At 43.6% G+C, this 26,066-nt stretch overlaps 1 protein-coding gene across 1 annotated transcript; it reads left to right on the top strand.

Moving 5' to 3' along the window:
- The first annotated feature begins 16,785 nt into the window (after positions 1–16,785).
- Positions 16,786–23,729, top strand: LOC134048130 (hypoxanthine-guanine phosphoribosyltransferase-like). Its single transcript, XM_062499727.1, is given in 9 exon segments — positions 16,786–16,812; positions 17,194–17,300; positions 17,745–17,921; positions 18,243–18,315; positions 19,003–19,020; positions 19,215–19,297; positions 21,196–21,242; positions 21,922–21,997; positions 23,681–23,729. Coding segments are annotated over 9 exon segments (657 nt in total).
- Positions 23,730–26,066: the final 2,337 nt, after the last annotated feature.

Genomic DNA, 26,066 nt, shown 5'->3' with positions numbered 1-26,066 from the left:
GAAGGATAAGAACTGGGAATCTTATAAAAAGAGGCAACAAAAACGACATGGCCCTCCTGAAGAATATCCTTGCTGCCGAGAAGATGGTTCCCCTCGCGGCTCGAATCAACCGAGTCGTCGAGCGAGGCAGAGGGATAAGAAAAGGTGGGGGAGAGAACCCACAGACTGGAACAATTCAGAAATGTTCCGAGAACTGCCTCAAGGATTTTAAATCCCAGAAATCACTCATAGACCCAGAGGGGGGCTGCAAAAATAAAAATTTCACATTAAGACACAAAGGAATTGAAAATAAAAATCCACCAGGACCACACCCTTCTTGGCAGGTTATGGGAATTTTAGCTGTAATATATATACAAATCAGCCAAGTAGATGCTTATGCGAACAAGCATCAACCTTTCAAATGGTCTTTGATACAAATAGAAGACTCAATAGTTATAAACTCAACAATTACGACTGCAGCCCCAAGCTTCCAAACACATTTGAGCTCAATTATTCAAGCAGGGACTGATAACACATACAAAAGACAAGTACAATCTAAGGCCTTTTATATGTGCCCAAGCTCAAATCCAGGACGGGGTTATTGCAATTGGCCTGGACATTACTATTGTGCATATTGGGGATGTGAAACTATTGCCTCTGATTGGGAACCGGGGGCAGGCCAAGACAGATACCTTAGAGTCGGGTGGGGACCGCCTGGATGTCAAATACCCAAACATGGATATGATGGCACAGTGCAAGGGGGAAATCGAAATACCTGTTGGATGATTTACCTTAACATAACCAATCCACAGGATCCAGGGTGGAATATTGGGAAAATCTGGTGAATTCAGTTTTGGGAACCTGGCACAGACTGAGGAGGATTAATACTAATAAAGAAAGAAATAGCCCCAAAAGACCTAGTGGGTGTCGGTCCTAACCCAGTGGTAAGAGTCCCCGAAATTATATACCATCCAGAGGAATATGTATATCAAGCCCAAAATACCCCAGAACATCATTTACAAAAAAGAGAACCCTTTACTGCCCTTACTGTGGCCACACTTATGTTGGTAGGCACTGCGGGAGCTGGTACAGGAATAGCTTCCCTAGTGAGGCAAACAACAGAGTTTAATACATTAAGGATAGCAGTAGATGAAGATTTAGCTAGAATAGAAGAATCAATCACAGCCTTAGAAAAATCTGTTCGATCTTTATCTGAGGTAGTATTACAAAACCGAAAGGGGCTAGATTTAATCTTCCTTCAGCAAGGAGGATTGTGCGCAGCACTTAAAGAAGAATGTTGCATTTATGCAGATCACACCGGGATTGTTAGAGATACAATGGCTAAACTGAGAGAAAGGCTAGAGCAAAGAAAGCGAGAAAAAGAAGCTCAACAGTCCTGGTATGAAACTTGGTTCAACAGTTCTCCCTGGCTTACTACTCTGCTATCTACAATTGCAGGTCCTTTGTTATTTCTGGTGTTTGGATTAACTTTCGGACCTTGCATCTTTAATAAGGTCATAGAAATTGTAAAAGGGCAATTAGAAGCTGCTCACCTGATGTTAATTAAAGCTAAATACGAGCGCATCTTAAATGATGAGGAGGTGGAAAAAGAGCTTGCATTGAGGTATCAAGAATTAAAAAGATTTAATGAACAAATTATGAAAGAAGAAAAGGAGGGATTGTAATAAAAACAACATAAATATTGTTCATTAAAATAGAAGGACTACCAAGAGTTCAATAAAATAACAAAGAATAGAACCAGATCTGAGAGGGCACAAGTCATGCACCCGTAGTCCACAAGAATGTCTTGATTAGTTTGAGCTGAGTTAATTAACCATACTTAAGTATCCATTGTTCAACGTGTAAAAAGGATCTACTGATAAGGCAGAGGTTCTGCCGGGAAGAGAAGTCTTCTTCATTCCAACGACCACCGGAGAGCAAATTATGACCCCTATCAACAGGCAGTGCCAGCGCAGACACGATTGCAAAAGGGACACGTACACCAGAAACAAGGGGTATAAAACCCAAAGGACTGAGAGAGGAAAGTGCGCGCCGTTGGTGGAGCGCTAACTCCCGGCCGCCCAGCGCTGCTTTTGCTTGTTACCGCTTGCTTAATAAATTCCCCTTGTTGATGTTCAATTGGCTCTGAGTCAGTGTGTGTGACAAACACTTATAACACCACCACATAGCTGGGACCAGCTGTGCCTCTCAAGGCTTTGGGCAGAGTTGGAGCTTCCCCCCCCCCATGCCCAGGAGCAGGTTGGTCAGAGCAGCACAGGTGAGTGTCCAGCTTGGCAGAAGGAATTACTGTGACAAAGGGAAAGGGAAAAAGCACACGCTCGGGGCTTCACCTTTACACTGGCTGCCCGACTGCAGTGGCACAGCCAGGCAAGATGCTGGACTGTCCCTGAAGCAACACACGATGTTCCCTACTGCACCAGGACAGCCCCCAGCCACAGGAACACGGCACAGAGAGGTGGGGAGGGGTTCTGCAGCTTCACAGTGCTGCTGGACAACAGGCAGGGGAGGGAGAGGAGGGACACGAAGGGACTTCTCCAGCCTCAATACTGCTCAGGCCCACTCACAGTGGCTACTCACAGTAAGAGGTTTCTCGGCCTCTCTGACCAGCATTCGAATACGAGGTTCCACCCCTCTGCCCTGGAATCCAGAGGCCATTCTGGAGAATGTCTTTGCTCAACTGGAAGGAGCAACAATGGAACTCTGAAAATCCAGACTCCCATTCATGGCAGACCCGAAGGATACACTGCTGTCTCCAGGCTGTGGTATCCTTCAGAAGTGAAGAAAATGAGGCCACCCCACCCTGATTCATCTTGAGACCATATTTAAGTGTCTGAGCTTAAATTGAGCTAGAAATAGAACCCCAAAAGAAACAGACCCTGAAACATAACAGCCTTTTGCTTTGGGTGCAGTCCCATGAACCACTCAGAGTTTTCTGGCACTCCTCATCTCCCACCTTTTCCATCACTTAGGGAATGCCATTTTCTGAAATTATTAACCAAATGTCTATTAATATCCAAACTGTCCCTTATCATGCTTTACAGGTTTTTGGTGGGAACAGCAGGAAAGTGAATGCCACATGGCTGCTTACGTGACTAAAACAGCTCAGCTCCTTCAGATGCTCCTCAGACTCATGGGGAGGCTGAAGACAGGTAATTACCTTGGACAGGTAATACCCTCTTTGAGAATTGACTGCTCACTGCTCAGTTGAGCTGCTAGAAATTAGCTTTCAGGTCACCAAAAGCTGCTTGAAGGCTGCAGGCAACCTGCAAGATCAGAGTCCAGACAAGGACTGCCAGTGTGACTGTGCTGACATCAACACAGCACCAACAGTGATTCATTGTGACGTCAGCGGCGGTGCCACAGATGGATCCCAGAACAGGGCAGAACCAAGTTCTGTGTGTGCATGGAGCCTGGGAAGTGAGTGGGCAGAGCTGGAGGAGAGAGAGCTCAGAGCCTGACACTGGCCAAAGCACTCTCGTGTCTCTGTTCGTGAGCTCCTGCTCTGCTGCAGGATTGCGAGTCAGCATTGCTGCTGGAACACCACGACCTTGCCAGTGTGCACCTGCTTATTTCTTCTATGAAAGAGAAATAGCCAGTAGCGTCCCTCTGAGGGGAAGAGGGAAGATGAGCCTTTGCTAGATGGGCCAGAGAAGTCAGCGCTTGGGTTTCTCTACAAAGAAAGACAAATCCTCTCCACACCCATTGGCAATTGCAGCTGCTTGGCCACAGTGTATTTAATCGTACTTTTACATGAAAAGTGGTCATACATAATCCGGGGAAGTGAAGACTGCTACGGCACCAAGGAGGGGCCAGGACATCTGCTACTGTGGCACAGAGTCTTGGTCACACTGCTGAGCCCCAGAGGGTGCCTGAGTCCATTGCTCAGGAGCTTCCCAGGGCCTTGGTTTAACCCTTTCCCAGAAACGGCTCTTCCTTGAAAGACTTTAGTTGGAAATTGGAGAAGGATCTGGATGAAGCCTGCCTGCATCCTGCTAAGGGGTCTCCTCATGCTATGGAAACACTGCAGCAGGACAGAGGGTGCTGCTGATTACCTCCCGGATAGAAGCAGCAGTTTTTAGACTGGGTGGCTCAGCCCAGGAAGCAGGAACAGCTGCACGATGGCAACATCTGCTGCAGAGAGAGGCAGAGGTTCCTGCAGCTCAGAAAACTCCGCAGGAGCCTTCCCTGGGGGCAGAGCGCCGTGTGAGCGCCTCACGCTCCTGTTCAGGATAAGCTTACACTGCCACTAGACGGGACTAATCCTGTCCAAATGGCTTTCTCCTGATGGAGGAATCTCTCTGCTCCCAGCTCCTGGCTCTGAGCAGTTTGAGCAGAATAATCAGAGCCTAGCAGGAACCTACTCTTGCACTGCGGTGCTGGATGAGGGGGGTGTCGCGTTCCACTGAGGGGAACTGCGAGCAGCTCTTTTAGAAATAGATGGTCAGGAACGAAATTAAGTCAACCAAGACAAACATTGGTTGCTAAGGAAAGAACAAAATGAAAAGGAGTTACTCTATTAAAGAGGGCTAGAAAAGACAGAGGAAGAGGAAGAAAAATGGGAAAGGAATTGGCAGAGGGGTGGGGGGCAGAGAGTGTGAGAGAGCGAGAGCGAGAGAGAGAGAGAGAGAGAGAGAGAGAGAGAGAGGCCTGGCTTGGAGATGGGCAGGGTTGGACACAGGTGGCTGAGGGACACAGGGAGACAGAACAGATGTGAGGGCGAGCAAGATGCAGCGATGGCCTCGACAGGTTGGAGTCAAAGCAAGACACAAACAAAAGACACAAAAAGGCCCGAAGACTCAAAAAGCAAGTCTCAAAGCCCCCCTCCAAAAGCCAAAAGCACAGTCTCCAAAGCCCCCCAGTGAAAAAGCAAGTTTTGAAAAACCCCCACAGCTTGTGGTGCAGTCACTTTTTAAGCCCCCTGTCTCCTCCCAAAGCCTGCCTGCTGCCAGGAGACCTTTGACCCAGTCCAGTGCCCCACTGCAGTCCATGGGCAGAGACCTTTTGCCGACTGATTGCAGAGGGTCTCTGGGGTACAGTGTCCTGGGGACTCCCCTTGCCCTGCTGACAGCCTGTCCCATGGGAGACGTGAACTGGCTGCCAGGCAAAGTCTCCTCAGAGACAAGGCTTTGCTCCATTTTCTCCTGGGTGCCTCCTGGATGTGGCAAGCCCTGTGCAACCCCTTCCCCGTGTGCATCTGACAACCAGGGCAGAGACAAATCAAAAGTGAACTGGCTCCTCACAGGGGGTCATATGCTGTCACTGCTTTGGAGACTGATGTGTCTGTGCCACACTTTCCCAATTAAAGGCCTCACTTTTCTCTTGTTTTAATGATTTAAGATTACCTCCTCCCTTTTAACTTCAGTTGTTCACTCTCTGATGTTGCTCACCAGCAGCAAGGGATGTGATCACTTTAACTGTCCATGAGAATCTTGGCTAGAATTCTTGGTCAGTTCCCTCTAAAACTCAGCAAGACTTGGCTCTGTGTTTATCTGAGGAGGGCTGTGGTGCCCGGTTCATGTCTGCCTGCTCATGCAGGGAGCTGTCTGATGGTTGTGCTGTGCAGTTGTTTCTGTGGAGCTTTCCCAGTCTCCTGCAGGCCTCAGGCTCCATAGCCCTGAAGCTGGAGCACGACTGCAGAAGTGTGTGCTGTGTCCCTGATGCTTCTGGCCCACAGTACCTCAGAGCACTGAACACGGAAAAGATTTCTTGCCTGCCCTAAAGGAATGCTTTATTTGGATAGGGCACATGCTTTCAAAAGTAGCTCACAAAGCTTTTTGAACTGCTTCACATGGATTTCTCTTTCAATGTGCTTGCTTCCCATGAGCTGATACCAGTTTCTTTTCTTTAAGGGCACTGTCTTTTGTCTCCTTTTCTTCATGTTCCTACCCAGGCTTCTCTCTCAAAATAGAGAAGGACAAACACCCTGGCCACCAGCACCTTGCTAAAAGAAGATAAATGTTGACTTCCTGGAGCACTGTTCACCTTTTCTAGCATGCATTGTCTTCTCTGTTAACTTGATTAACCCAACAGTAAATTCTACTTTTCTAAACTGGAGAGATGAAAGCCTCAAATTAAAGGTTTGAAAGCACTGTATGCCTCTTCCATCTCCCTTCTAAGAGGATGACTTCAAGGTGATTAGAGGTCCAGCCTCGTAGTGCAGAAAGTCTTTTTTTGGACTACACATGCTCAACAGTCCCACTGATTTCAAGGTCTCTGACAAAACTTGGGTGATATTAGGCAGAAAGAATTCTGATGCTGCAGCTCAACCAAGATAGTGTTGGCATTTGGATCTGATTTAGTAACACAATCCCCTTTCTCCAGCTGAGATCCCAGATACTAGTCAGCATCTCCACATTTAAAGAGAGAGGCTAGCTCCTTACCTACCATGAAAGGACATTGCTTAGCTCATGGTTAACATATGAAGCCATAAGATTTCTGTATCTTTTTCTTGTATGGGGGGGAGGAGGCAAAATCTCTTTTTATAAGACAAAACACCAATTTGCCTAGAAACCTGTTTCCTTTATCCTGACTTCGCTTCCCATGTTACTTCTTCCTAACTTTTATTTTTGACCATAGATGTAAACTGCATTTTGAATTATTTCTTCAAAGAGTAAGGCAAATGCCAGCACATGTACTGTGATTTTACAAAGATATTTGTGCTGAATTTCAAACTCCTGCCATAAGTGTTTTCCAATTTTTATTCAAATCATCTGATGAATTGACCAGCTAGACTTTAGATATAGAATTACCTCAAAGTAAGGGGAAATCAATCTGCATGCTCAGGAAAAAGTTGTGGCCCTTCCATTTTAGCCTGAAAGAAAAAATAAATTATCCAGAATTCCCAAGTTTTCTTGCAGGTTTTCTTACACTGGATAAAAAAGATCAAGCAAACGGTGGTTTACATGGGTACCCAAGTATGTTATGGCATACAGGGAGATAGCAGGTATGATATAAATTTCCACAGAGGAAGGTCATTTCATGAGGACCTTAAAGGCCTCTACTGATATCTCAAAAAGACAGAAATTCTTAAAATGTGATCACAGAGATCACAGTCAGGCAATGCCAGGACAGTGTGCCAGTAAGAAGTTGGCATTTTCACCCCCTAACTGGAACTTCAAAGTCTCACGTGGCCGAGTTCTTCCATTCACCTTTAAATACCTTCCCTGAACACTTGTTCACGCTAGCTCACAACTTACCAACATTCTGATCCACCTGCACAATTTCTAGAGGGAGAAGAATAAGAGTGCTGCCCTTACACAACCAGATGCGTTGTCCGTCTTGTATCTGCAGCCACATCCTACTTTGCTAGCAAGGTTTTCTCTTAAAACACAAACTTTGCCACAGTGAAAGATGTCTGAGAATGCTCTATGGGCTCTCATCTCCTGACCTTTTCCCCTCTGAATTTCCAAACACACTGACAAACCCTGGAATCTAGTGGACCAGATCTGATTTCTCAGAAGACTGGAGCACTGAAGAATCCTTTGTCTTGGTTGCAGCCTGGCAGGTTTACTAATGCAGCATTTACATTAATTTTGTCTCCAGAAATGGCCTTTATCTAACATTTAGCTGATCATTATTGAAAAACACATGTGAAATTATGCCAGTACGTCTTCAAAGCCCCTAAATGATGTCCAGGTGTTAGGAACATAAAGTACTTGTTGGTAGAATTGCTTTGTCTAGGGCTTGACAGGCTTCGATGATCTCAGGCCTTTTGGGAGGTTAGCAAAGCTTGGGAAGAAGGACATGCTTCTGATAGTGGGCACAGAGAGTGCAGAATTTACAGGGCACAAGAACACTTGGCAGAAGTCCCAAGAGGAGGAAGAAACCAAGTCAACTCAGCAAGCATGCTAAAATCATCTCCAGCTGGGTAGAAGGCAATTCAGGCAGGGGAATATTGCAAGCACCAACTCCCAGCCACCGACCCAATAAACCAATGACTGAAAAGAGAAAGACTGAGCGTAGGACTAATTAGCATGGGAAGCCAAAGAATCATGTAACCAATCAAAGGTAGGATACCAGTTAATAAGAGGACCAGGTAGTCTTTAGCCAATGAATACTGATGCCTTTGTTTGCTAAAATGGTGTGAAGTTTGGATGGTCGGAGAGCCAGCCTCTTGTGGCTTATCCCCCAGCTCCCTGCTTTGCACAAAGTAGAGCAGAAAACAGAAATACCTCGTCTTGGTGTGTGAACTGGCACCGTGCAGTGGGCAGCAAGCCCACACTGGGGTGAGAGAAGAAACACAGGGGCACAGTCCATCCTCTTGTGTACTTACACTGCTGTCAGCAAATGCTCCAATTTCAGACTACAATGCCTTTTTTTTTTTCCATTGGCTTCCAGTATGGAGAAATACAGCTACAGATGGAATAAGTACATAGAATCACAGAATCATGGAATGGTTTGGGTTGGAAGGTGCTTTGAAGGTTACCTCATTCCAACCCCCTGCCATGGGCAGAGACATCTTCCACTATCCCAGGGTTCTCCAAGCCCTGTCCAAGCTGACCTTGGAAACCTCCAGGGGTAGGTCAGCCACAGTTTCTCTGGGCAACCTGTGCCGGGGCCTAACACTCACAGTAAAGGATCAATTCCTAAAATTCAGTCTAAATCTACTCCTGTCAGTTTGAAGCCATTCCCCCTTGTCTTGTCACTCCAGGCCCTTGCAAACAGTCTGTCTCCATCTATGGTGGAGCTCCTGCAGATACTGGAAAGATCCAGTTAGGTAGCCTTGAAGCTTCTCTTCTCTGGACTGAACAATGCTAATTCTCTCAGTCTTCCCAAAGTCATAAAACTGGAACACTTATCCTAGTGTTATTATAAATACTTATCGTTAGTAGAAATGCCATTATCCATAGTATAAGCTTACCCAAAGAACTTCACTGATATGCTTAACTATAAAAGAAGGAACTACTTCTCTAGGTGAACATGGCATGAAGGTTTTTCTGGCCTGTTTCCTGATTTATGAGTTTACTTTTAAAAAATCAGTATAAGAAGAAGACAGCTGTGGTTTTAGTTTTGCTGTAGGTTAACTCTGACAGGCAGATAAACCCCACAGACTTTCTCATCTCTCCTCTGCAGCGGGGTGGAGCAGAGAGAAGGGCAACACTGAGAAAACTTGTGGGTTCAGATAAAGGCAGATTAGTACGTCAGGCAAAATTCTATGTGCAAGCAAAGCAAAATAAGGAATTATTCCCTGCTTCCTAGGCTGGCAGATGTTTGGCCATTTCCAGGAAAGTAGGGCCTAAGCCATAAGCCCAAATGTCCCCCTTTCCTCCTTCTTTCCCCCAGCAGTGCTTGCTCAGCAAGATGCCGTGTGGAATAGGATTCCCCTTCCGTCTGGTGGGGTGTCCCAGCTGTGTCCCCTCACAGCTCCCCGTGCACCTCCTTGCTGCTGGGCTGCTGGGAGAAGCAGAAGAGACCTTGACACTGTGTAAACACTGCTCCGCAAGAACAAAACCACCGGTGTGTTATCAGCACTGTTGAGGTTGCAAATCCAAAACATGGCATCACACCAGCCACTATGAAGAAAAAGAACTCCATTGCAGCAAAACAGAATACAGGTTCTGAACCTTGCCTGCAAACTCCATTGCATTTATTCCATTTTAGAAAATAGCTGTTTCTACCAGCCCAAGTGAAATCCAACCTTGAAGCTATGTAATGACCAGTTCCATTAGCATCTTAAAAGTGCTCAGAGGAAACCTATCTCCTAATAAACTGGTGTTTATGTTTGGTTTTATGGGATTTTTTTCCCTCCATAGGGAGAATAGAAAAGAATACAGCAGCATGCTCAGTTGGTTTATTAAAATCAATGAGTTAGAAAGCACTAAGCCGCTATGGAACTGGGGAAAAGAGAGTATTAATAGACCATGATAAAACATTCCACAAAAACACAGTTATGCTAAAGAGTATCCTTTTCCTTTCTGCAACAGGTCTGTCACAGAGGGCACAAGCGGGGTGGTACAGAAAGCTGCATCAAACCCTTGTGGGGGAGAGTTCTTTGTAATGTAAATGGAAATCCTGTGCAGTGACAGAGGTCTTGTAAGAGCTGTAAATTAGTACAATGCCTTCAGCTTTAAATGCAAGCTAGAAGCATCCCTGCTCCCAGAGCAGCAACCTTTCTGTCATTGCTCTTGGACTGCAGCTTCAGAAACAGGCAAAACAGGCCTCAGCTTAGAAATCTGAAAAGCTCCCTTTGGTTTCCTTGAGCAGATTCAGGAGTTACCTGCATTATACATGTTAATACCTAAGAAGAAAAAAAAACAAGGTCCTCAAAAAGTCGGAACAGTTTGGTAATTTGTAGAAAGTAGTTTTGCTCAAAAATACAATGGCTTATTAGATCAGTCTGAAGATGACATTCACAGTGCTCCTGACGATATTGTGCACTGTCCTGTTACAATGGATAACAACTGGACATAGCCAGTAGGATGACTGCATACGCTTTTCAGACTTATTTTTAGTATTCATTGAATTCTCATTCTTTTGTATACCTCAGCTCTGCTGTAAAATTCAGAAACATTTTTTAACAAGCTTCTAACAAGTTACTCTGGATCCACAATTACTGAGACCAAATGGAGTCAAAATGCCAAGTGGGATTACTCTTTCTCAAAGCCTGCAGTTACACAGAATAAAGCAGTACATAAATCATTGTGTGCATCCCCATACACGTAACAGTCCAGTTATTGACCTTACTACTTACTTACATTCAACGTGTGCAATCACTTTTTACTTTTGCCACAAATTACCTAAAAGACTAACCTACAAATAATATCTTGAAACTGTTTAAATTCAGGAATGGCATTGCAATACCCTGAAAAATTCTACCGTACCTAGTGCTGGTGCAGTACTACAAGAGAACTGTAAGTGTGTATTACTAGTTGTTATTCATATTAGGTCAAAGTGGCTCAACTCAGCTTTACAAAGCAGGGAAGAAGTCCTGGAGAATTGAAATGATGGAGTTGGGACAGTGTAACCAGTCTGCTTTATATGAGAGATGCTCTTAAGCATTGGTGGTAGTAATGTACTCATCTCCTGTAACTTTGCTTCTTGTAGGTGATCCACTATCCACCTCGGCATTTTTATGACCTTTTTTTTATCCTTCATTTCTTCAATTGAGATCCAAAAGGAAACAAAGAACTTCAATGTGACTACCAAAATAATAGACATTTTTTCAAAGAAAAAAAACCTGAGGGCTTCTAGAAAACACAGCAGAAGTGTTGAAATGTATAAACCGTAGAAGACATTGAACCGTATTTTTACATGACGCTACATCATCCAAACAAATGGATAGTAGGGCTTGAAGAACAAGGATATAAATGAAGTTTTGTTAAATGGGCTTATTTTAGTCTCTGTGTGATAACTGTCATCACCATGAGGTAAATACTTCACAATCCATTTGAATTTTCCTAAATTGTATTATTTAGCGATCAGCCGTGATTTATTTAATTTCTGTTGTACCCATCACTGAATTATCTGAGCACAATCTCCAAACAAGACAAATGGTAAAGTAGCAAAGGGCTGCAATAACTGAGCAGCCAAGAGGATAAGTCACATTGGCATAAATTGGCTTTGCCAAATCCCGTGGCAGTGCTTTCATTTCTTGTCCTCTTTGGTTTAAAATGCAACACATTTTCGTTACTTCTGATGATGCCAAGAAGCTCTAAACTGCATCTGCTGAAAGGAACTGTGCCATTCTTTTTAGTGCCTATGATCAGAGTATTGCTTCATTGCTGCTATGACTCATACACAGCTTCACCAGCAAGAGAAAGCCCCTGACTAAGATAAAATGAAACAATACAAGTATCTTAATGTAAATTAACCTTAGGAAATTGAGGTCTCTTGTTTTCCAAAAGCCCAAACAAATAAATCTAGCATCCTATACTCTTGGAGATTCCTTTGGAAATATCTTTGTTAATACAGTCTACACAGGGACACAGGTGGGAAAAGACATTAAACCGATTTTCCTAATGATAAGAGGTGTTGTGGACTATAGGGCATAACAACGGCTGAAACAGGAGTTCCGAACATGTTTTCAGAACGTAATTTCTTTCAGATTTCTTTTTGGCACTAGACAGAATTCAGTGACAATAGACTGTAAGAAAGCCAATGTTTTGAAATTCAATGTATTAAAAAACCGCCCTGATCATTGTCCTGGTTTGAAAGACAGGTGTTTGCTAAGGAAAGCAGAAGCTTCCCTTTGGAATGAAAAAAAAAAAAGTGAATGTTCTGATTATTATAATTTTGGAATTAAGAGAGCTCTCAGGCAAAGATGGGGGTAGGAATAACAGTTCTTTACTAGTATATCTAACAAGACAAACAAGAACAACAACAGCTATGAAATTGCCCACAAACAGAACAGTAACTCAGTCCCAGTCCCTTTCTGGCTGCAGGCACCTTTTCCCTGAGCTGCAGTTCCCGGCTCTGGGGACGGGCAGGTCCCGCAGAGCTGCAGGAAGGCTGGGGGTGATGGCAGCGCTGTCCCAGGTGGGAGAGAGAGATGGAGAGAGAGCCCTCCGCTCACGGCGTCGGTCCCGACTCAGCAGAGTGCTGGATGATGGCAGGTTACAGCGAGAAGGCAGCAGTGCAGGGTCCGACAGCAGTGAGGATGGCTCCCGCCGCTGGGAAGGCAGGAATGGGTCAGAGGCGGCGATCGTCCTTCTCGTCCAAACTCTGCTGGGGAAATGGGGCGAGCCAGAGCCTTCCGCTTCCTCTTCTGGCTGTTTGAATCTCGCAGGGTTTCCCTCTTCTCTCCCCTCCCCCTTGCCATCAGGGCCCAGCCAACAGGTATCTTAGCATGACAATGGGGAAAATTCCACAGAGGGAAAAGGGAGAGAACCAACCCCCAACAATCATGCACTAAAGCAGCCAGAACATACATCAGTATGATTTTCTAATTTAATGTAGAACTACTGGAAAAATAAATCAATTTATGTATCAAAAATGTTTATAATATTTTATTCTAAAGACAACACTTGAATTATGCCCCAGAGAAATTGACTGAGAAAAAAACTGCAGTTGAACTGAGGATTTGTTTTGGCGGTTTACGTGTTACTTTCTCTGAGCAAAGTGATTAGCCCTTATTCAGGTCTTTTTGTTCCTGTTCAGAAGGGAAACTGATACAATGACATCAAGTCCTTCTTGGACACAAACCTCATTGTTCTTCCGGAAAGAAATGGTGTCAAGTACATAATGAGTATCTAGTGGGGGATATTTCTTTTGCACAATGGCTCAAGGGTGGTTTGGTTTGATTTGGTTTGGTTTGATCTTCATACAGCATCAAACATTCCATAATACAGAGAAGAACTGGGCATTTTGAAACAGCACAACCAAGCTGTGAGCCGTAGATCATATCAGATAATGTATACAGTATTTTTTTTGTTCACCATAATTTCTGACACTGTGCTCAGTTCAACTGCTGGAAATGACAAACTGAGAGTAGTGTCAGTAATTGGTGCCTTGATTAGAAAGGGGCTTCAAACAAGTAGTTGCATTCATGCTGTGGATTTTAGCAAAACTAGGGTGAATTCTGTTAAAAACAGAAAACTACATGAGAATTAACCAACAATGTGTCAGCTAGAAAGGGCCACCTTCCACTAGGAATTCGAAAAGCAAGGCTTTTCTCAGGATATGGAGCTCCCAGGTGTATAGGAAATACAGTAGGGAATTCATAGAAGGAAGGTCCCACTAACTACATAAAATAGGGGCCAGGCAGCCTCAAGGCACTAACAGTTCCCAAACAGAACTACTATTTAATGTATCACTTAAGGTTGTGGATATGCCCATTAGTCCTTTGGAAGATTTTCTATGTTATCCCAAGTGTCATCAGCCACAGTTCTGAAAAGCAACTGTGGGACTACAAAGAAAGGAGGAAAATCTCCTTTCATTAGCTACTGTGCTCCCTCACCAAGAGAGCACTAAACTAGCTGAATTATTAAAATGTACCCCATCTAGAAAGAATATCCTGTAATATGTTGCATGCAAGCTGGTTTTAGCTCATTTTGCAAGTAGGATTAATTTTTAGAAATTTCAGACTTTTCTATTAATCCCAGATAATAGTGCAGTTTGGTAGACTAATCAGATTACAGGAAATATCAGCAGGTAAGAAAGCATATCATCCTTGGGTTTGGTTTTTTGCCTGAAGGGAGCATTGGCTGGGGTAGGGAAGGTCAGCTTCAGAAAAAAATAGCAGAACATTAGAAATACTAACTAATGAAAGGCTTTGGTTCTTATATTTACTTGGCAGAAAAGATGGCTTTCAGAGCAGAGACATCTTGATAGACTCCTTTCTACAAATGCATGACATTATATGACTTTAACATACCTATATTCTTTCATTCTGTGCTGATGAAAAAATAGTTATGAATTTCTCTACTGTACAAAATTGCTGTAGTTAATTTTGTTGTTTCTTCCTCTTAGAAACCAACATCAGTAATTGAACAACAGATGAGACTGAAACTAAATTAAACAAGTAATTCCTCAAGTCATAAACTCATTATTTAAAAATTTAATGGTTTTGTGTGATGGTTTAGTAGATTGTTTTATTATTATGGGATGCCACTGTATTACTTAGCATATGCCATAATGCAAAGGCTTTAATGAGCCTAAGGCAAGTTGCTGTGTTGATGTTATGTTCAAACTGATGCAATTCTCAAAGTTCTGGTTTTGAACCTTTCATTAGGCTTTAAAAAATGCTTCATACAGTGAATATTGCTGTAGCAGATACTGTTTTTACCCAAGACTCTCAATAAGCAGAGTTGTTAAACCAATTAACAGCTACAAAACTGCACTGCTGGAGTAGCTCTAAGCAGTACAGACTATTCATACCTGCATGCCTCAAGATTACCTTTTTTCCACAAATACAAAGCTCATCCCTCACTTAAGCTGAAGCTGTTGTGGTGTCACTCATCAAGTGCAGCAGGAAACAGCATTGGCAAGAAGGCTGACTTTTAACTTGCTGTGCAGAAGAAATGCTGTACGTTTACAAACGTAAAAGCAGATTGTAAAGCTGAAATCCATTAAATACTGCAATCAGTATCACGATTAGGCGAAAGAAGCTACTCAAATTGCAGGGATCATTATCACTGCATTTAAGCTGCAGTTAAGTAGAATGCAATAGACATGGCAATCTTCGAGACAAAACAAACCAAAACCCAACAACAAAACAAACAGCACTTTTTATACTGGTGCCAGTGACTATCCTTAAAGGTGCTTTTTTTGATACTTCAAATGATAATGATGTTCATGTGTTCTAGTAGTCTCAAATAATCATTGTCTTTGACCAATGCTTCCAATAGTCAGACTCTCATACCCTGCCTGCGTATTCACCACTAGCAGTCTCCCGGAGGCAGAAATGGGCCAGTTTCAAGCTGTCCAGCTGGGTAAATCAAACATCAAGCCATAAGCAGCTCTGCACTCACTAAAGCTGCTCTCAGTGCTGTGGCACAGCCCGACCCACAGTCAATCCCAGTGTCACTGCCAGCGTCTCTCCACCATCCACAAGGCACGAACAACCCTGATATAAAACCAGTCCTATACTTAAGCTTTCACTTTACTGACTTCAGCCACAAAGATAAGAGTAACTAAACTAGGCAGAACAGCACTTTTACCACCCACCCAGGGCTCAGCTGCAAGGTCATTCTACATGTTCTTGGACCATTAGGGCTGAACAATTTTGAGTACTTGCAGAATATGCTTAGTCCAGCCAGGATAAGCTTCTATATCCATTGCCTTCTGCTACTATAATCTGTTCCCTGAAATTTCCTTGAACCCTGTCTCTAGTTTTATCTTTAAATGCAGGAAGCTATTTGTGGCCAATTTAAAATAAACAGCAGTAATAGGTTATTTCATTTTTTGGCTACCATGAGTTTTGCAAGTAATAACCTACTTCTGTTTTCTACAGTCCATTTTTCTTTTCTTCCTAATCACTCATCTCTCCTATGACAAAGAAAAGGAAACTTAAAAACAATCCATCTAAGGAGTTTGCAGGTGTTAACTAGTTAGCAATACTTTATACCATTACTGCCAAGTCCACAGCTCTGTGCTTTTAGCAAGATGCTTCACTGGGTTCTGTGTAATGTAACTGGTATGTAGATAACCTGTTTTTCCACTAGTGGAGCTTTGAGCCAGCTCTGAATTGTTCTTTCAGTTAGTTCTGTATTTTTAACAACAGCAGGGCCGTGTCAGGTGTGACAAAATCTCTCTAATTTGAAGGGGTTTTCTTAGTTTTTTCTATAACTTATATATTAATTGTATTCACAATTCTTTCTACTTCCTTATATTTTTCCTTGCCTGGTTTTGTGCCACCACTTTTTGAATGAACAAAGTAGCCTTCAAGGATGGATGGATCTTGAAGGGAGGTGGAATCCACTGTTACAGATCTGCTTGCGGCCAGAAGAGAAACCCTAATGGAGATTATGGAACTTCTAGGCATGCAGGCACCGCTGGGTGCAACAGCTTGAAACCAGCATGTTGAATTAAGAATTTAAATCCTAAATCCTGGTGGCAAAAGGGTTAAGATCCGGATCTGTGGGATGTAGCCGTGGTTGGTCCCCAGCCACCATGAGGAGCACTCTGCCCCAAGGGCAAACAGCACAACTGCTTCCCACCTATGGGCACCCTCTGCAGCTTCCCCTCTTCCCACTGCCATCCCAAAGCTTCTCCGTCTCCCCTGTCCTCTGAGACTGATAATGGCTGGAATGTCAAAAGTTCAGCTTTGAATTTATGCTTTGGAGGCAGAGTTTTCTCTTTTACACAGTGGAAAACAATGGTCAAGGCAAAGCAGCACCCCAAAGTCACATGCTGACCTGTAATCCCAATCTTCTTGCCTTACATTTTAATTTTTGCTTGTCTACCACACAAGCAAGCTACTGAGCTCTGCAGAAGGGTAAATGGAATAAGAGGGGAGGTTGCTGTTATTTTAGGTGGCTTTTTTAATGAATTGATGATGGCCAAGAATTTATCTCATAATGACTGGGGCAAAGTACTTGTTATCCATTCACAAGTCTATTCACAACTCAGCCACCAGTTCCTGAGTTACCAGACTGTGAATGGTTCTAGCAGAAAGATCAAAAACTCCCAGAAATATTTTTATTTTGACAGATTATTAGGGGGGAGAAATTTTTTCTTCACACTATCAGAGACTGAAAGCTTTTTCTTGTATGCCTTTGTTGCTAGGTTTAGACCTACTTCCCTTTTCCTTTGCAGATAGGAGATGAGGAAAGTGGCTACAATGAAAATCTGTTTTGCATTCCTAAGCATCATGAAGAAGATTTTGAAAAAGTCTTCATTCCTCATGGACTCATCCTGGACAGGTATGAGGGTAAACAAAAAGGAATAGGGACAGTGATGCCAATTTTTGTCCCTACAAATGAAAAGACTGAGGTCTTGCCCTGTGCAGCCCATGAGAAACATGGAAACTCTGCAGCCCTAACACTTCTGTCCTAAAGCCTAGTACAAGAAGGGGGTTATGGAGTGGATTCCTTTACAAGCCCAGTTAAGCTTCCATGTTCCCTCAAATATCTTTAAGCCCACCTCTTCTGAAGTATTTAGGTTTATGGATTAAATCAGCTTGTGCTGCACAAATACATTAAGTTCCCTATGACTTGCTGTGGTCACAATTAGCTACTTATAAAAACCAAACAGCAAGATCAGAATTTTTACTAGAACATTGCTTAATATATGGACAAACAACTATGATATGCAGAACACTTTCCAGAATTTCCTTTTGTTTTTTTTTTTTTTCCCTCACACGACAGAACGACAGAACGTTTGGCTAGAGATATCATGCAAGACATGGGAAGTCATCACATTGTTGCACTCTGTGTCCTTAAAGGAGGCTATAAATTCTTCGCTGTTTTGCTGGACCATATAAAAACACTAAATCAAAACAATGATAAATCTGTGCCTGTTACCGTGAATTTTGTCAGAAGCAACTTTCTTTTCTTTAGAAAATTTACTCTCTCCATAGACTGGCATTCTGAATACTGGTAGTTTGCATGAGAACCCCACAAAAATTGAGTGTATGTACACATTCTGTTCAAATTACATACTAAAAAGGAACTGATTTACTGATCTGCCCCCAAGGGTGGAAATTATACCTTCACTGGAATAAACATATAGCAGAACACTCAACATGACAAAGCCAGGGGGAGATCCCAAACTCACTCCTCTTGCAAAAAGCAAAAGCAGTACATCTTTCCAATATAGAGGATAACACTTTTGGGCATGCTTTATGTCATTTCCATCTCTTCTCTCTCCTTCTAGAATGATTCACCTGCAGAAAATATTAGTTTTGTTGGAGAGGAACTGTCTACACTAAATGGGAAGGTATGAATCAGCATCTTCAGCTTTTAAAGGGAAACAACTGTTCTTGTGTATTTTCCAGGAAATCCATTTTTACTAAGATTTTGATATTGCATACTTCCAGCCACTTAATATGGATTTAAAACAGTTGCTGGGCATTGAAACAGTGAATAATTCCCACTGATGTCCGTGTAAACTTAAAGTGATCAATAATGAGTACTCCCAAAGATCCTATTCTCCATTTTATCCCAGAACACCCAGAAATGAACCACACTAAACTGAGTCATTCAGTGTGGCTCTAGAATACTAGTGCTTTGCATAGAGCAACATATATACCTGACACAGGTACTTTTATCACCATATTTTAAGCTTTCATAAATACTTACAGAAAGACTCTTCAGAAAGCACCAAACTCAGTAGTTCAAGTGACAATCTCCTTCAAAATCAATGCAATTTCCTTGTAACTCAGGGTTTTAGCGTCCTTTTGTTGGCTGTATAATTTGCTGAAAATTACCATTTAAATATTCTTCTTTTCTTTTCTTTTCTTTTCTTTTCTTTTCTTTTCTTTTCTTTTCTTTTCTTTTCTTTTCTTTTCTTTTCTTTTCTTTTCTTTTCTTTTCTTTTCTTTTCTTTTCTTTTTTCTTTTCTTTTCTTTTTCTTTTTCTTTTTCTTTTCTTTCTCTCCCTACTTTCCCTATGTAACCTCTTCCAGAATGTGTTAGTAGTTGAGGTAAGTAATGACTAAAGAAGGGGTGGAATGACCCGGATTTTTTTCTCTCCTCTTTTTAAATTAATACATATTACATATAAAATTGTAATTAATTGTGTTACTGGGCTGCTAGGTTGGTATACTGTAGTTTGATCACTGACAGTCTGGTTTTCCTTTCAAATTGAAGGATAATTTATTTTTTTTATCTCTTTCAGGACATTATTGAGACTGGTAGAACAATGAAAGCACTGCTTTCAAAAATAAAAGACCAGAAACCAAGGATGGTAAAAGTTATAAGGTACAAGTGTTATAAATAATTAAATGATGGAGGGTGGAGTGAAAGTTAGTTGAAAAAATTGTAATCTGTTGATTGATTGTGCTGTTATTAATAAGTTGTGTAAAGAGTTAATTAATTGTTGAAGTTACGAATTGTTATTCAATTGTTGTGGGTAACTGGGGGGAGGGAGGGAGGTCATGACTGACAAGCTGTGGGTGTTGACAAGTTGTGGGCACTGACAAGCTGTGGGTGTTGACAAGCTGTGGATGCTGACAAGCTGTGGGTGCTGACAAGCTGTGGGTGTTGACAAGCTGTGGGTGCTGACAAGCTGTGGGTGTTGACAAGCTGTGGGTGCTGACAAGCTGTGGGTGTTGACAAGCTGTGGATGCTGACAAGCTGTGGGTGTTGACAAGCTGTGGGTGTTGACAAGCTGTGGATGCTGACAAGCTGTGGGCATTGACAAGCTGTGGGCGTTGACAAGCTGTGGTTGATGACAAGCTGTGGGTGTCGCTGGGTTGGTGCTTGTTGGACAGAGAAGGAAAGAACTTTCCAGACTAATTATGTCCTAAGGTGACGACACTGGACTGCATCATGATTGGACCATGCGCTGACCAATGGGAACGATGGATTTGGAAATGATTGACCCAGAATGAAGAGTGGTATGAACCAATCGCGAGGCGAAGAAGGAGCCAATCACCGAGGGGATTGAAAAACACACCAATCAGCACGGATCGGGCTCTATAAGAACCCCCGGCTGTGCTGTCCTGGGCTCCTCTGACGGAACTCGGGCTCCTGGGAAGTTATCTGTGCTGCGGGCACAGTTTCTGTAGTGGTTTAGCCTGTCGGGCTTACCGAGTGGGGTCTAAGCTTTTCTTGGGCTCCTGCCTTTGGTGCTTTCATAAATTAATAGCCAAGTTGTGTCTTTCAAAAGTATTTTCAGTTGCTTTTAACACAAGGATATAGCTACTAACTAACATACTCAAATCATCTGGGTGAACAGTCAGTCTATGTTGACAGGTGCTTTTTTGGCTTGAAGTTGGGGGGCAGGGAGCAAATGGAGGATGTAATCCTTATCCAGATGCTTCAAATTTAAGTGTTTCTTTATCTGGGAAATTCAGCCATGCACTACCATCTTCACTGCTCAAAATAATAAAACAGTTTTTATTGCTTTTTCTGTGTAGTCCATAATGCCTGATGGATTCCCTGTTTCCTACTTCATGTTTGAGGGAAATTAATCTCTCTCCATATGGTTTCTAATACCACCTCAACTGCCTCAATACTAGAATGACAACACTCTGAATTAATATCCTCAACAGTAGAAGTTTCCAGAATCTTAAGAGTCTCTCAGCACTTGGGAGATGGCTGCAAGTAGCATTCTAGATCTGCATTTAGTAGATCTCTGAAAGGAAATTCTGTGGAGTGTCCCTGTATCTGTCAAGTAATCACAATGCTTTATAGAAACAGCTGCTTTATGCAGCAGTTATTCAGACAGTACTTCTAGTGACTGTCCGGAAGGTTCTCAGTTTCTTCTGAAGTGCACAGGCAAACCAAGAACAGAAATGATTTTGCAGAAGAAATTGTCCTTTTCTCCCTCCCTTCCTCCCTACCCACTGAAATCATTACCAGCCATTTGGACATGCTTCCCCCTCTGTGCTATTCTAGTGTCCTGGGGCATTGCTACATGGAAGTGATCTGAGACACAGGACTGGAGGGATCTGAATACAAAGTAGACCCACTCTGGATCAGGGTCTTTGCTTCTCCCCCCACTACAAGGCTGAACACTACTTATTTCTCTGCAATAATTTAATTGTTTTAATTTAAATGCATGATTTTAGAAGTTCATGGGGAGGTGTGGCGGAAGGGAAGTCTACAGCTTAGAGCAAGACATATTTTATAAACCATCCTTCTCTGCCTTACAGCCTGTTTGTTAAAAGGATATGTCAGAGTCCAGGTTACAGACCAGACTGTAAGTGTTGTGTTTTTCTAGTATTTTTTTTCTGTACTTCCCAAAACACTGTCTTATGATTTTACTTCAGGTAGCACATCTGATGACTGGCACATAAGTTTCATGAAGGCCAAGAGAAATGGGGAGAAGCGGCATAAAAATTTATGAACTAATGACCAGCTATGTTATCCCCAAGACCTCATGACCATCTTTTTTCCCCTGGATGGCCTGAGTTCAGGTTTAGATACTTGATATACAAATTTAACTATTTAGATAGCAGAAACAGAATCAAACCTTAACTTTGTTTTGCTTTGCTTTGACCCTAGAGGGCATTTGTTTTGACATTTGGCATTATTAAACTTGCCTTGTTTCCAAACTGAAAAGTCCTACTCAATCACAGTTCATCTACTTTCACTCAAGTAAAATCTCACTCCTTGTCTTCTCCACCAGGAGCAACTCATAAGTAGGTTTTAAACAATTACTTTGTTAATAAAAATAATTCTCTTAGCACCCTGATTATATTACTGACTGATGGAAATGGTTTAGACTCTGTCATCAATTTACAGCTCAGATTCTTAAGGAAGCATCCTGAAAGAGATGATGCCTATTACTCTTAGCTCAAGTATGTGTTGAATAGAAACTGTGCACTTAAAAGCTACTTACACCACTGAAGCATAAAAAGAACTGTATTTTCTTACAGATACAGGCTTTGAAATTCCAGATAAATTTGTGGTTGGGTATGCTCTTGACTATAATGAATATTTCAGAGATCTAAATGGAAGTACATGCACATTCCTCCACTGCCAGGTGCAAGGTACCTACCTACCACAGGTACCCAGGGAGAATAGTTGCTTCTACTCAGAGCTTCTCAACAATTAAAAACCCTTCCATTCCAGTTAGAAACTTCCACTAAAGGAGAAAAAAACAATTTTAAGGTGCCAAGTTGGTAATGCAACGTAGGTACTTAAGAAATGTTTCTGCTTCACTGTTTTGCAATTCTACTCCACAACTCTCATGGCTCAGCCATGCTGCAGGACATTCTGACCCCCAGGATGGTGAGCAGCATACAGTCTGCAGCCCCATCTGAAAGTAAAGTAACTTGCAATTTGACTTTAATTGGATGTTTGTCTGTTTTAGTTCAATCCCATGTTGCTCTTTTGTCACCAGTCTTTAAAGCAGCCACGCAGGAGCTCCGTGTGAAGGTTTTCTGTACACTGAGGGATAACACGGCTGTAAGATCCTTCTTCCCTTGTTCCATTACAGCTTCCTTAGGCTGCACAGAGTAGTAGACCCGGAAACATCCTAAATTAATAGGCTTGATGGGTTTTCTTCCCCCTCCTTTGTTTTCAAAAGTACTTCTAAAATTCTGGGGAACTTGGAAAGTGTTTCACTTCAAGGTCTTTTTACTAAGACAAACCACTTCTGAAGACACAAACGATCTGTGCTATTGCTCAACAGCATGAAGGAGTATGCAGTTATTTAACAAACCTAAGTTCTTTAAAATATATAAACCTATGTATTACAGATAAACTTGGAAAGACTATTAAAACCGCAAGTTTACTGCAAGTAGGAAACTTGGAACCATTATGGTTCCAGCGCGTTTTAACTGCAATGCTGGTAATACAACTGAAAATCAGTCTTGCATTTCATTCGAAGATAGAGGTTGATAAATACTGTACTTTTTGGTTTTTCTTTTAGCACATCTTTATTCTGAAAGACAATGACAAAGAGAAATAAATACAGGATGTGGTAATGCCAGTCTTCTGGAGCACCAATTCCTGGCTGCTGATTAGGTGCTGAACCATGACACCAGGAAATTACTTCTGCTGCTTGTGTGTCCCTAAGAAGAACGGGAAGCTGCACGCTAGTGCCCAGGACCTGCAGCTCGCTGACTGGCACTTGCACGATGCGCCGAACACAAACTGTTGAGACCCTGGGTTTTCCCGTTCTGACGGGCGGCGCGGAGCTGGGTGCGAGGCTCTGGCGGTACCGAGCGCTGCCGCCGTGCCCGTCACGTTCCGGGCCCCGGAGCGGATCGCTCCCGCTCGGCCCGGGGACCGAGGGGCACCAAGGCTGGAACAGGCGGGGACCGAGCGGGGATCGAGGGGGGGAACGAGACGGGACCGAAGGAGGGAGCGAGGCCCGGCCGGCTCCGCCGCCCCCGGGCCGGCCCCGCCCCGCCTGTCGGGTGCCGCGGTTGCCCGGTAACCGCGAACGCGGCCCCTGCGTCTGCGGCGGCTTTGTGGCCTCAGCACCCGCTGAACGCGCTCCTGGCCCGCTGGTCGCAGCCTGAGCGTGTGCGGGCGGCCACACTGCGCCAGTGGCCAAGTGAATTGTTCTCAGAGCTTTGGTCTCTGAGGGCGAGAACTGAACTCGCAGAGCTTTGCTCGGGCCCTGCGAGCCGATGCTGAATTAGGTTTGAAGGTAAAGGTTGACTAAAGTTGCACTTTTTGGTTTTGTCACATCTGTGCTCTGAAAGAGAATGCCGAAGGGAAATACAGGATGTGATAATGCCAGTCTTCGGGTGCAGCAGTTCAGTGGCATGTACTGAACAGGGGCTGAGTGGATGAACAACATATGGTCTACTGATTGGGCTTTTTTTCACTGAAGACATGCAACTTTTCCGAAGTATACTAGTCCATACATTGGTTTCCCTATAGTGACTACTTACACTGCCTAAAGGTGAACGAGTTCTGTTCAAGTTTCAGTGAGTTGTTACCATCTGGTTACTAAAATTATTAGGGAGACACTCCTGAATTAAGGAGTAAATGAGACCATATGCCAAAGTAAAGAATCTGCATTTCATGGAAATGGGAGGAAGAGAGAGAGAAAAACAAGTAGAAAAAGGGAGGGAGGGTGAAAGGCGTTTGGGAAGGGGGGGGAGAAAGAGTGTCAGAGACGATTAAGTAGAAAATATCACCATACCTCCCTGGGGTGGGGCAAGTTTGACTCTGTCTCTTGGTACTTTTGAATAATATAGAATCTTTAGCACCAGTACATCCTTCGAGTCTGCCATGAACTGGGCTCTGGATTTTCAGATCTGTTGTGTTACTTTGCATCTCACGCAGTCATCTGGTGCAAGGCCTCAGGCGTGGGTCTGGGGGCACTTTGGTGGGCTATGACACCCCCTCAGCTGCCCCCGTGGGAACGTCCTCTGGATGTGGTCTCGTGGGAGTGGGGAGTTTTAGAGCTAAGCCAGTTTGTGTGAGGGAGGATGGGTGTCCACTGCCTATTGCCAGAGGTTACACCACACCCAAAATTTCCTCCTTCTCCCTCTCTTGACGGGAGGTTTGTGTGCAAACCTGGCCTCAGCAGAGGAGCCTGTGGCTATGACTTCCCCACCCTGAACCCAGACAGAGCTGATTTTCTGGACAGCTGCTGCGTTTGGCTTTGTTGTGGATACATTTTTCTCCCTCAGCCTTGTTTACTTCTCCCCAGACATGAGATAATAGGACAATAGTGTTGCCTGTACCTTGTCTCAAGTTCCTTTAGGCAGCTTAGCTCACAGTCCAAAGTTCCAGCCAGGAGGCATTTTCAGCAAGGGGTGAGCTTCAGTGGTCACAGCTTCTTCATACAGTTTTGTCACAATGGGCAAAAAGTCCTTTAAAACAATATTTAAGCCATTCGGCATAGCATTCCAGTCTCTCACAAGTCCTGTGAGGAGCAGCTGAGAGAGCAGGGGTTGTTTAGCCTAAAGAAGAGGAGGTCCACTCTACCTATTTTAAAGTAGTATTTTAGCTACAGCTTTGTCTCTTTTAACTATTATTAATTTTCAGATTTTTAGCTCTGCTTTTCAGTATGATCCATCTTTGCATTGCAGAACATAGCCATATATTTAAAGTCCAACTAGAGGCCTAACAATACTAGCTACTTACTTCAGACAAGCACTTAGCTACTTTCAAATAATATAAAATTTTTAGCACCAGTATCCTTTGAGTCTGCCATGAATTGGGTTCTGGGTTTTCAGAGTTCCATTGTTGCTCCTTCCAGTTTTGTTGAGGCATTATCGTTCATCTGTGACATCCTGCCTCCACAATGGCTTCTGCATCCCCGAAAAAGACATCGACACCTCGTCTTTTGTCCAGGGAAAGACTGAAGTCTATTACTGTAAGTACCCACTGGGGCTGTGTTGAGGCTGGAAACCCCCCTCGTGTCCCTCCTCTCCCTGCCCTGCCTGTTGTGCAGCAGCACTGTGAAGCTGCAGAACCCCTCCCCACCTCTCTGTGCCGTGTTCCTGTGGCTGGGGGCTGTCCTGGTGCAGTAGGGAACACCGTGTGTTTCTTCAGGAACAGTCCAGTGTCTTGCCTGGCTGTGCCACCGCAGCCAAGTTAAGCCAGGTTCAGCCAATGTAAAGCTGAAGCCCTGAGCATGTGCTTCTTTCCCTTTCCATTTCCCACGGTGATTCCTTCTGTCAGGCTGGACACTCACCTGTGCTGCTCTGACCAACCTGCTCCTGGGCATGTGAGGATGGGGGGGGGGAAGCTCAAACTCTGCCCAAAGCCTTGAGAGACACAGCTGGTCCCATCTAGAGGAGCTTCCACACCAGCTGCTCTGTCTCATCTCCTGTGTGGGGCACAGATCCAGCCCTGCAGACAGCAGAGGAGGAGTCAGGGCCACAGAGGTCCCATGGCTGGCTGGAGCTCACTTGACTGAAGATGCCCCAGTGCTGAGGTTCTGTCAAGGAGATCCCTTTGGTTTCTTCTGTGGAGGGGTCTGTGAGCCCAGACAGAGAACACAAATGCTAATTAACAGAGAGGGCTAAAACTTGGACACACTCCTGTGCACCTCACTCTTGGTACAACTTGGCTTTCTGTGTCTCTTGGACTCACCCGGCAGTGTTCTCTC

Source organism: Cinclus cinclus, chromosome 11 (assembly GCF_963662255.1).
Source record: "Cinclus cinclus chromosome 11, bCinCin1.1, whole genome shotgun sequence".
NCBI lineage: Eukaryota > Metazoa > Chordata > Aves > Passeriformes > Cinclidae > Cinclus > Cinclus cinclus.
This window is presented reverse-complemented; position numbering and strand designations above follow the sequence as displayed.